The 13,056-nt window shown below is 36.9% G+C and overlaps 1 protein-coding gene across 1 annotated transcript; it reads right to left on the bottom strand.

Annotated features, from left to right (window-relative positions):
• Positions 1-5,762: 5,762 nt before the first annotated feature.
• Positions 5,763-11,139, bottom strand: LOC107821818 (protein NLP9-like). Its single transcript, XM_016648280.2, has 5 exons — positions 9,815-11,139; positions 9,065-9,109; positions 8,241-8,960; positions 7,826-7,949; positions 5,763-7,233 (listed from the first exon to the last, which is right to left on the bottom strand). The coding sequence occupies exons 1-5, from the start codon at positions 10,622-10,624 to the stop codon at positions 6,131-6,133; spliced, it is 2,802 nt and encodes a 933-aa protein (XP_016503766.2). The 5' UTR covers positions 10,625-11,139; the 3' UTR covers positions 5,763-6,130.
• Positions 11,140-13,056: the final 1,917 nt, after the last annotated feature.

The raw sequence follows: 13,056 nt of genomic DNA, 5'->3' as shown, positions 1-13,056 counted from the left end.
TGCAATTAAAAAGGTCTTGCGATCTCGAGGCTTCCACACCAAGATACAAAAATTTGGTGAAGTCGTGCTAATTTGGAACTGTCGGCATATTAGTTTCCAATAGATCAAACGGTTCTTGATTTCGACATTCCTACATCAAGATACAAAAGTTTTGGTGAAGTCACGCAAATCTGAAATCTTCGCCGTGTCAGAATTTAGTATTGATTTCGAACTATTATCTGAAACTATCCTTAAGGAATTAAATTTTGCATTTTGGATATGTTATTTATCTGTAAGTTAAGTTTCCAAAAAATCAAACGGTTCGTGATTTCGACATTCCTACATCAAGATACAAAAGTTTTGGTGAAGTCGCGCGAATTTGAAATCGTCGCCGTGTCAGAATTTAGTATTGATTTCGAACTATTATCTGAAACTATCCTTAAGGCATTAAATTTTGCATTTTGTATATGTTATATATCTGTAAGTTAAGTTTCCAAAAAATCAAAAGGTTCGTGATTCTGACTTTCCTACACCAAGATATGATTTTCTTTTTGTGAGACTGTGCAAATCTGAAATTTTCTACGTGGTGGAATCTAAAATTGGTTTCAAAATATTATCTAGGTCGATTCTGAAGGTGTTTGATTAAAAAATTATTGAAGTCTAATTTTCGAGAAATCAAATGGTTCGTTAGTTGGACTCTCCCACGACAAGATATGAATCTTTCGTTACAAGCGCGTAAAGTTGAAAATTATGCGATTAAGATAAATGTCGGGCAATGTAAAGCAAAAGAGAAGCAATCTTATTTAAGATAAAATAAATATCTACTAGGTCAATCTAACATAAAGATAAAAGGGGAGATAATGCTAATAGCCTAATCTAAACAAAACTTGTAGTTGATCAATTCTTGACAGATAGTCTCCAGGTTCTTCTTCTTCTTCTCCTCCAAATTGGCTGAATCATCAACAGTCAGCAAATTTACGTTGTCATATGAAGAGACCTCAATCTCGACAGCTGAAACTTTTGCCTGAATCTCTTCAACCTCCTTTTGAGTCGCTTCTATAATACCTTCGAGGTTCTCCCTCTCTCGTTGTAATGTCTGGAATTTCTTCACAACTCTCTTCAGTTTATTTTTACTAGAGGAAACTTTCTTGACTTTCTTACTTACTTCAAGTTTGAATGATTCAAGACGCTCCTTAGCTTTGGAAATCAGCTCTAGCTTCTCATCTTGACTCATCTTATCAGCCAAATTGGATCGCTCTTGGTCATATGAAGCAGCAAGCTCGAAAAGAGAATCTAGTAAACACTCTAATGGAGAAAGATCTAAAATATTCGCCTTCTTCATATCCTCGAAAATCTCAGTGATTTGATCCCTATAAGATGAGAGCAGTTCTGCACGAGTTTTGGAGAGTCTCTTGCAAATATCCTCCCAAAGTCACAAGATGAATTCCTTTTTTGCGATTAAAGACAATGCTCTTTCCTTCAAAAATAGACATTGTTGCATTTGTCATTGGTGGGACGGGAGATATCCCATTTGGAGTTTGTCTTTTTAGGGCTTCGTCATGAGTAAGAGATGATGCCTTTGAAGACGACTTCACTTTAGATGTAGGCACTCCAATAGATTCATTACTCACTTGCGGCTTGTCATGTGGGGATACCACCGGATGCCCAATGGCATTAAACTGCATAAGGAAAAGGCAAATAAAATGGGTAATATTTTTTTTAGTGAAGCTATTCGTTCGACTAAAAAAGAAAGAAAAAAGGCAGGTTGATTGTATTTTTACCTCCTTGTTACAAGTCGTATGCGTTCTTGAGGGACTATCAACACTTGGTATCTCTACGATCTCTACTGGGTTAGGCCGTTTCCTTTTCCAATTTTGATCTTCATTGGTACTCTGGCTTGTATCTTGAGGAACTTGCGTGCTAAATGGAAGAACTTGAGGGTGTTTCTCTATATCTGTTGAAGTGCACACCACTTCTTTCAAAGCTGCCTTTGAGGATTTAAGCTTCCTTTTCTTATGTTGTGTAACTACTTTTGGAATTGGAGTAGGTGGTTCTTTGACTTTTGAGAGCATCTTTCCATTACCTTGATCTTCACCTCCTAAAGGGATAGTAGATTTTAGCCCAACATTGTCTACCAAAGCTTGTAAATTATTCTCGAGAAACTTTCTATGCGCTTTCTCCCACCAAGACATATAATTGGTGGAGAAAGGCTTCTCCACAGGATCTCCCGTTGGGGGAAAAGCCACACGTGACATAGACCGATACAATGTGCAAATCCTCCAAAATCTGAGTCCTTCATCTAGAGAGGCGTTACGTATATCATTCTCAAAAAAATCGGGGACGTTCTGGTAAAACCCAAATTGACGACCAAACCGATGCGGGCTATATGGCTTGATGATGAATGAGTTACCATACCTCAAAGGGAGGTAATTAAAACATAAGCTCATGAAGTAATTTGACTCCAACTCTTGAGGGGCATCGTTATCCACATAATAATAAGGACGAGAATTAGTTAACATTGTTGGTGTCCAAACTATATCCTCCCCATTGTGGATGCGTTTTCTTGCATCCTTCTCGTCAAAGTACCTCGCAGCTCCCTCTCCTGAGTATGCCACCATCAAAGGGACAGACGGACCCTTAGCAAGTGGATAATGTGTTTTGAAGTAATGTGCAAGCCAGCCGTAAACATAATGGATGGGAAAACAAACTTTGACCTGATCAAGTTGGGAAGAACACGAAATCTTATTCAAACCATGATAAATACTCGCCAAAACTGGGACCGCAAGGCTAATCTTTCGTCCACTTGCCATCATGCTTGCCATCTAAAAAGTCTCGGGACGAATGGAGTTTTTTGCCTTGGGAAACACAAAGGTACATAGCCAAATTGATAAGAATGCTGCTATATATGTTTCATCTTTCGAGTTCCGATCATAAGTGAAAAGTGAGGCATAGACAGCATCGTAAATCTTTGCTATACTCAGGGTTTGTTGGCTTCCACCAAGTACATCTTTAGCCCATTCCCAATATCCTGGGATATGACGATACTCACCCTCGATTGTTGTTGTGTTTCCCCAACGTACTTCGCCTTGAATTATGCGATGCCCTAAGTTTGGAAGGGTACCAACAATGTTTACGTGGCGATGGATTGATGCTTGGAGAGACCACATCTTGGACAATGGATTAGAAGTAAACTTGTGCTTCAAGGTCCAGTTTTCTACATGAAGGGAGTTCGTCAAAGAAGGCCATGAGGTTGCATACCGGCCAGCTTGTGGGGTGTGAACCAAAAGCTTGGTTTGTTCTATGCCATCTTCAGTCTCGATTACGAGATATCTAAGTTTGGAGGAAGGTGAGGTATAGTCTCTGAAATTTGCCATCTCTTCGGGCTACCCAAAAAAAAAAAAAGTCATCAAAGTCCAAATCAAGAATATTAGAATGGGCATAAAAGTCTAAATGGATGAAATGGCCTCCGATAGTCGGGGCACATTAAGAGTAATCTCTTCGATAGTCGGGGCACATTGAAAGTAATCTCTCCGATAGTCGGGTCATTTTGAGAGTAATCTCTCCGGTAGTCGGGTCATTTTGAGAGTAATCTCTCCAGTAGTCGGGTCATTTTGAGAGTAATCTCTCCGATAGTCGAGCCACATTGAGAGTAATCTCTCCGATAGTCGGGTCATTTTGAGAGTAATCTCTCCGATAGTCGGGGCACATTAAGAGTAATCTCTCCGATAGTCGGGTCATTTTGAGAGTAATCTCTCCGATAGTCAGGGCACATTGAGAGTAATATCTCTGATAGTCGGGTCATTCTGCGAGTAATCTCTCCGATAGTCGATCCATATTGAGAGTAATCTCTCCGATAGTCGAGTCATTTTGAGAGTAATCTCTCCGATAGTCGAGCCATATTGAGAGTAATCTCTCCGATAGTCGGGGCACATTGATAGTTATCTCTCTGATAGTCGAGTCATTTTGAGAGTAATCTCTCCGATAGTCGAGCCACATTGAGAGTAACCTCTCTGATAGTCGGGTCATTTTGAGAGTAATCTCTCCGATAGTCGAGCCACATTGAGAGTAATCTCTTCGATATTCGGGCAAGGATGAGTATTCATCCCCTCACACCCTATGAATGCCTTCTTCATGCATGGATCGTCTTGCCAAGCAAAAGCATATCCTTCTACGTTGACCTACAAGAGCGAGCAATAAAAAGCAAAAAAAAAAAAAAAGCAAAAAAAAATAGAAGGAGAAAGTCACCTTCAAACTAGTGCTTCCTAATCGTCAAAGCCAGAAGTCGAACTGACTTGAGGCGTCCACGGTTGATGCTCGGTTAACATGAGAACTATGGGTTTATATAGGTTATGAAAGAGAGCACTCTAAAAGTGTTTTCCGATGTGGGATTAGATGCTGAGAGAGGCGGTGGCAGGCGCTCCTTTTCCTAGGCAGAGTAGAATCCTTTTCTTGTTATGATTTCAATTGGAATATAATTTGGCTCTCTATCTCAAATCTAATTGGTTGCTGCTAGCAAAAGATTCGGCCTTCCATGCTTGCACGAGGCACTGTGCGTGAATATAGCTTTATACGTATATACTTCCTTAAACAAGGAATGCAATATATTTGGCAAGATGGATTGTGATTTCTTGGCCTAAAAGTTAGAACATGACTCTTATTGGCATTCTGCCAAAGGCCACGTGAATCTTCTAGAAATGAACCAAGTGTTTGGACATTGGTCTATATGTATTGGAAGCTCATTTAAGCAGAATCTTATTATTTCAATTCTTTTGAAGTAATGCGTGAATACATCTACAGTGCACTTTAAATTACATATTAATTCGTGATACTTCAAGTCTAGTCTTCGAAACTCGACATATTTATGCCCTGACAAGTCTTGAAGTAGGGGGCATTTGTAGGCATCTAAATTTTATTGGATTAAATCATAAAATTATTTGGGCTATATTTTAAATTCAAGATATATTGGTCTAAATAAATATTATGGGCTAATATAATTGAATTAATTAGATAAATCCAATATATATAGATTAAATAAATAAGTCTTAATCCATTGGGTTAGACCATTTAGTTGGGCTACAAGTGATAAACCCACTTCATTAGGCCCAAGATTTCATCTTCCTAGAGGCTCAGTTTGGTGCCACTTGTCAAATGACGTGACACGCCAAGTCAAACGGAAGAGCCAATAGGATCATGCCACATGTCCAAATGACAAGGCATGCCAAGTCACATTAAAAGGCTAATGAAATCGCGCCACGTATGCAAGCGACATGTTCTGGCCAATTAAATGCGGCCTTGTCACACTTCAATTTGATTGGTCGGAAAGAGTTTATTCTTATCATAACTCTTCCCTCCCACAACTATAAATAAGGGTCTTCATAACCCAGAAAAGACACCAGAAGTTATAACAAGAAGTAAGAAAGAGCTTGTGGATCAAATGCTGCAAATTCCTCCACAAATTTCAAGCTTCAAGCAATCAAGTTCAAGTTCAAGAACGAAGGACAAATCAAGTTCAAACTCAAGAACGAAGGACAAATCAAGTTCAAGTAGTACGAGTTCAAATCAAAGTTCGTGCTAGTTGAATTCAAGACGGATAAATCAAATTCAAATTCAAGGTCAAGCTCAAAGTCCTTTGAATTTATATTAGAAAAGTAGAATCAATAGAGATTGTACACTCATATTATTTGAAATAAAATACTACGATTGTTACAATATTTTTCGGTTTTGATTTTATTTTCTCCACACAAATTTATTGTCTACAAGTATTCATGCAAAGATATGACAACTTTTTGTATTTCTTATAGAAAGACTCTTAAAGCTTACTTTTCACCATTACCTTTAAGCATTATCTTAAACTAACAGTTTTTAGCAGCTGAGGCACTTGAGATCTAGTGCCTTAACTATTTTAAACTCTTACAATTACCTGACACTTATCTTACCTATACACAATATAAATGTAACATATTAACAAATGATTTTGGCCGAGTATAATGCTTCTATTAGTGCATCCTCTTATGGATTTCAGTTTTTCTTATCAGGATCTCTTGCCGGGATCAAGTACCGATGACTCGATATCAACTGCATAAAAGTGAGAGTAGAACAAAGAGCTCTACTGCTGCCTGAGCTTCTCAAGAAGCTTCTCTGCACTGTATAACTAAGAGCCACTCGTCAAAAAGCAACTAGTGCTGCTGCCTGAGCTACCTATAGCACATGACACATCTTGAACAAGAAATTTTACGCTATGAGTACCAAGAGAATCGAGTATCTCAAGACACTCGTGCAAGTCTTCTTCATTTACCAACATCACCCATTCCTCTTCATCATCAAGATACTCGAGCTGGAACTCCCCGGTCTGCAGTTTGAACCTCTTTGCAACCTCTTCATAGAGTTGAAAGCACCCTGCTGAAGGCTCAAATTTAAATCGGATTCTATCTTCCTTGTAAGTAGCTTTTATGGTAATTAATGACCCACCATCTTCACTGCTTGCCTTAACTTTGGTATGCTTTCGTTCACCAAAACTGTGAGAGCTTGATGAACTGCCATTCATCATTGAACCGGACACATTGGACAAATCTGTCATCCCTGAAGAACTTCCCTTGTTATGTTCCATAACAACATCATCTCCATCCATTTCGTTACTTGCTCTAGTTTTTTTCTCAACATCATCAGCGTCAGGCATGGAATGTGGGAATCGACTGATGAAATGGCAGCCGGAATTGTCCAACTTTAAGTTGCTTGTGCTCAAACGACAACTCCTGCATCCTTCTTTCGTACAGAAAGAACCTAGTGACACATTTCTAGAGTTGGTACATTGCATTTTGTCCTGACTTGCAGGCGACCCTGCATCTAATGCAGCCAATTTGCAGCCATGACAAAATCCAGAAAATGGACTGTTTGACTCTGCTAGTTGGTTTCCATCCACATGTGTATCCTCTTCCATTTTCACCACAGAGTCGTGGTTGTCAATGCATGAAGTTTGGAGGACAGACACAGCATCCTGGGAATCTGGATTTTTCACAGAGACTTCTTTGCAGGGAAAGAGCATACTTTTCTCTGAGTCAAAATCTTGAAGGATAGAACTTGCCGCAACTAGACCTCCAGTGGCTGGATCAAATTTTAATCCTCCTTCAATCCCTTGGACTGATTTAAGCACAGTTTGTATATTTACTAAAGAACGATTCACTTTGCCTATTTTTCGGGATGGCCATCTTGGGATCCCATGTTGCCGACATATCCTTTTCAATGTAGTCGGACACACTAAAAAAACACATAACAAAAAAGTGTTAACCATCTTTTGCAAGTTAGTTAATTTTGTGATTTCAACTTCAAACAGTTTTCTTTTTAAACCTTAAAGAGTCTGCATCCTTTGATAATGACACTTTTCTTTTAAGAAAATCATTGAAGAACAGCTCATAGTTTAATCTAATGGTTTTTCTTCTGTCTCCCATTTGTTTTTCCTTTGGGGTATGCTAAACTTTTGGCTTAATTAAGCTGTCACCTAAATTTCCAGGCACTACTAACAGATACATAGAATTAGAGATTGAATTGGCACAAAGAAAAATAGCATATTCGAATCGTGATAGGAGAGTTGGGATGTATGGGTTAGAGCCCAAAATCACGTTAGAAGGCAAATAGAGGGACAAGAGATGGTACTCAGTACGTGTATATTAGCCCCAATTTGGGACGACCACAAAAATCTGACAAGGTCCATTAAGCTTTTGCAAGGTATCTCTCTGAATCAGAAAATCACAACCCAATGGAACGGGAAACATACCAACATAATAATACATTTTTCAAGAATGTTTAAATTAGTTGATTGTTTCCACTAGACGAGAGCGTGAATTCTTACCACCAATGCTTTTGGCAGCGTCCTTGAGGCTCCCAGAGAAGTATTGCTGAAGAACATTCAAGCTGACGTGTTTCTCTGCCGCTCTTCTTTTTTTCTCCTTCTGTCTTCTTGATACACTCATTGTCTACAAAATAAAATGCAATAACTTCAGTATTGACAGACAAAAAGGATGAGATCAGAATTTAAAAACATATAGAATGAACATAACTTGTCTAGGAGCACATAAAGTAAGAGTTACTGAAAAACAATTCTCAAGAGCGAAAGACATTCGCTCAAGAATACGTAAAAAGGGTAAAAAAAAAGATTCTGTTTATAAAAATAGAACAAGTTAAGACCTTAAGCAGAGTAAAACATAGTCCACCAAATAAGCTAGGGGAGCTAGATAACAGTAAGGAAGTTGAGTTAAGTGATGTACCTGTTCGCGAGAACCATCAGCTTCCATTCCAGCTATTTCTGAATCACATACGTCTAAAGTTGCTTTACTCAAATCTAAAGTGCTGCCTAATAAAGAATGCTGAGAAATCTTCCTTGACAAGTCAATTGGTGTTAAATCCAGAACCGATTCACTCTGTAACCCACACTTTGCACCCCCTTGTCCAACTAATTCAACATCTGATATTGTCCTCAGACTTTTGCAAATTCTCTGCATGGTACGCGAGAGGTTATTTAAGAGAAGCTGTTGTTCGGTGCTTCCCTTCATATCGACAGGAAGAAAGAACTCCAATATGTAATCATCATCACCGGTGAATATACTACGTAATCTGATAGCAACTGCAGCATTTAGACCAAACTTCCGTGCATGGTGAACAAGTGGATACTCACTTATATGGTACTCTTTCACATCAGGGTAGAAGAAGGGATGGTTGGATTGGAGAGATTTCCCAACAATACCTTGTCCTTCCTCGAGATCATGTCCCATACATGCATGAAGAAATCCGTGCATCTCCTTGTCACTCACATAACAAGCTGTATTCTCAACACATAATACACTTTTTTCATCTGAGCTTGTAATACATCCTCCTGTACAAATACGGGGAATCCACGTCAAAGCAAGAGGCAACCTATGAGCATGGCAAACTGCTCGTAGAACATCTTTTATCTCAGCTAAAGCAGTTCTTTGATTCTTTGAGAGACTCTGCAAGGAAGCAAAATTAGAAGGGAACAAAATATTCCAAGACAAAAAGAAATGGCCACAAACAATGTATAGATCACAGATGGGATTAAGACATTGAGTATTACCTGGGAACTAAATCGAGGAGGTGTTGTGCTCCTTAAGTTTACGGACTGCAAAATGACCACACAGTAATCTTAACCCATTATTTTCTTGAGGATACAACTAAAATAGATTAAGAGATGATCATCAGCATAAACTTTCGAGCAGGCCAGCTATGAACTAACACATAAAGATTGACTATTGATCAACCAAAAATTCCCCTGTATCCGGGCTACATATCCAACTAAAACATATTACTGAAGGAAGAACACTGACAAAACATTTTCTCTGCTGACAGGAAAGAACTTAACTACTGTACATCACGAGCATCACCAGAAAAAAAATGAAAGTGAAAATTTACAATATGAAGTTGTCATACACTATATTGGAAGAAATTGTTAAGACAATTAATTCATGCGAAATCATGTTTTCTGTTCTTTTTAAAGCTCTCGATATCCAATCAAAGGCACTTAAAGGCAATAATATTCGATCTAAACTTCATCCATCGATACTTATTATGAACAACACACCCCGAAAAAAGAAAAACTAAAAAACTAAAAAGGAAAAGCCTAGTAGTCAAAAGTTATACTTGAAGCAAAGACTATTAGCCTGCTTATCAAGCTTTTAAACATATTCCAAAATATATTCTGCGGAAGATATTACAGTTTTTGGATCATCTATTTTCATCCTCATTACGCTGAAATAAAATTCTCTCTCAGTGGAAAAGGTACTTTTGCAATGAAAAACAAAGGAACTGATAGAATTAAAGCAAGAACCTGTAGAGCCCGGCAAACATGTACCATTTCCAAATCAAAATTCGACTTCTCTTTTGTAGTGACTAGTTCTAGTACTGCACAACACGACGAATCATGTCCATCATCCTCTAGAACTGGTAAAGCAATCGATCCACGGACTTCATGGTCAACTGCATATTGTACACGTAAATACTCGGCCTCTTTATAGTACTGAACATTTGATGTCCACTCGGGTATTCTCGAAGTAAAAACTCGACCAGGAAGACCTGGAAAAGATCCTGGTTTCATATCCACATCAAAAGTGAATTTCCTGGATACCTCTCGATATCCAGATAGAACTTGATCAAGTAGAAATGGCTGTTCACAGGTGCTTAAAATGTAGTGATCATCACCATTCTTCATAGGAATCCAAACCTGAGCCAAGATTCCCCCACCAGATGATTCTTTAAACAGTTCTAATGCCTTGAGCATTCGCTCCGGAAGTGATTGACAAGGTGACTTTGGGATTATACAGTTGTCAGTATCAGAAACATAATCAGCCTCTTCACTAGAATCGCGTAACTGGTCATCATTATTCTGCTGAAACATCCAATTTTCCCCTTCACAGGGAAACTGTTGTTCAAAGTTCAATTGTTCAAAAGGTGCATAATTGATGGGCATTGGATTAATCGGCGAAAATGATGGATAAGAGGCAAACATTTGTTCTATAGCACAGGGGCTAGTGCACCATCCGGCATATGCTTCAAAATTCATCATCTCAATTGCATTGTTGAATGTTTCATCTATATGTGAAGACATTGTACCTCCATCAAATGAGACAATACCCTCCATTTGAAGATGTCCAACAAACAAAAATCACCCAATAAGTTTTTGCTAGAGAAGCCTCAAATTTTCCAAGAATCCAATATCAAACTATAAAATCTTTCCCCAATTCTCTTTCTTTTCTTTTTGATGAATCAGAGCGATAAAGGCTGAATCTCAATTAAGGAACTTGACAGTATCCAAGAAATGGTTCCTTTGAGCACATATCAGGATCTTCACTGCATCCCAGAAAGCCAGACTTTTAACTGGATATTTGAAGGTTTTAGCTGTCAATCAAATTCTGAAGTTGTCTAGCTGAATGAATCAACAAAAAGACACATGTTGTATATGGCTAAGAAGCAAAAAATGAACTGGGAAAAAGGGTGGAGAACCCGTAATACTAAGGTTTTGGATATACCAAAAAGGGGTTGAAATCTAATAGAGTATGTAATGACAATATAAACTCCGCCGTGTGAAGAAAGAGCTGAGACTGTACAGAAACACAACGCGGGTTCCAAGGAGGAGAGATTAGAAATGCAAGAACTATTTAACAGACAAGTAATTGAACTTTAAAGTTTGAGCTTTGAAGGGATAAATTCAGTCTTTAAACTAAATTTTCATCAATTAACTAAATTATAATAGTAGTAACTATTTTCATGTCAACTTGAATCATTAAGATTTACTATTTCCTCTGTTTAATTTATGTGTCTCCCTTTGCTTTACACATTAGTGGTAGATTTTGTGGTGTTACTATTTTTTCTATGATTGGTAATATGATACTAATATTATTTTATTTTTATTCTTTTATTTTTTATTTTTTTTGACTCGAGGATCTTTCGGAAACAGTCTCTCTACTCCTTCGGGGTAGGAGTAAGGTTTGCATATACACTATCCTCCTCAGATCCCATTAGTAAAATTTTACTGAGTTGTTGTTGTTGTTGTTATTGTTGTTCTGTTTAATTTATGTGGCATGATTCTCTCTTCTTCTTCCTTTTTTTTTTAAAAAGAAAGAAAGATTTTGAAAATCTATGATTTTAAACCTATTATGATATTTTTATAATTATAAACATGTCATTACAGATAAAATAAAAAATTTTAAATTCAATATTTCTAAAAATGAATGATATTCTTTGTAAAAGGAACTAACAAAAAGATATTGTCACATAAAATAATACTATAAGGGTCGTTTGATTTTAATACGGCTTATGTTGGGATAAGTTATGTTGGGATAAGTTATGCTGAGATTAGTTATCCTGATATTATTTTTTATCCATTGTTTGGTATGTTGTATTAAAAATGATAATTGCATAATTTCTAACAAGAAGGTATAAGTTATTCCGGCACTAATTACCCCACCGCCCTACAAGGTATAAGTTATTCTGATACTAATTTTAATCTCGGGATAACTTATACCAGGTTTGCTAACCAAACAAAGTATTAAGGTGGTATTAAAATTTTATACCAGGACTATATCTACTTATACCTCATACAAAACGACCCCTAATAGAACAGAGGGCAGTGGCGGACCCACGTGATGGCTAGCGGGTTCAACTGAACCCGCTTCGCTAAAAATTAATATTGTGTATATGTATAAATTAGAATTAAAGTTGTGTAAATTTTGTATAAATATTTTATTTGAACCCACTTGATAACTACTATTTTACGACTAAAGTTATGTACTTCTAAAATTGAATCCGCTTGCACAAATTTCTGGGTCCGCCACTGACTTGTACAAGTAGTCCCTGTAACAGAACGATATATATTGAACCTTTTCCTATATATATATATATATATATATATATATATATATATTTATTTATTTTTATTTTTTATTTTATTTTATTTTTTTTTAATCTAAAGTATGACGAAAGGAGAGGAGGGTCAAAGGGGGAATCGGGAGAGAACGAAAGGGATTGCTATTTTTGGAAGGTAGAGAAAGGGGAAATGGGTGACGTAACATCTTAGAGCTTATAGATAGTATTCAGAAGTTTTGCTGCTAAAAATAGAAATGGTGTTTTTAGAGCATTTGGAACTTGGGGAGTTAAGACAGAACCAAGAGCTCTTTTCTCTTTATTCCCTCTGTAAGCTTATAGCATGTTTGATCAAGTTTTTTCCGTCCCAAAAGTAATTTTTTTTTCTCAAAAAATACTTTTTTCTCAACTTGAGGTGTTTGACCAAGCTTTTTTTTTTTTAAGAAAAAAGTATTTTTGGGAAAAAACAGAAGTATAAGCAGTTTTGATTTTTCTTCTTACCAAGAATATCCTTAGCAAAATATGGTATATAGTAAAATAGTCTTGCTTATTTTAAACCTAATACCTACAATTAGATATTATATTATTGAACTCTCCTAATGTATTAATATTTCTTTTTATTTTTAGGATAACTTTCTAATATACTATGACATTTGGGATGAATGCTTTTATATTTGTTAAATAATTTTTTTGATATATTTAAATCATCTT

The sequence above is a fragment of the Nicotiana tabacum genome, chromosome 15 (genome assembly GCF_000715075.1).
Source record: "Nicotiana tabacum cultivar K326 chromosome 15, ASM71507v2, whole genome shotgun sequence".
In the NCBI taxonomy this organism is placed as follows: Eukaryota; Viridiplantae; Streptophyta; class Magnoliopsida; order Solanales; family Solanaceae; genus Nicotiana; species Nicotiana tabacum.
This window is presented reverse-complemented; position numbering and strand designations above follow the sequence as displayed.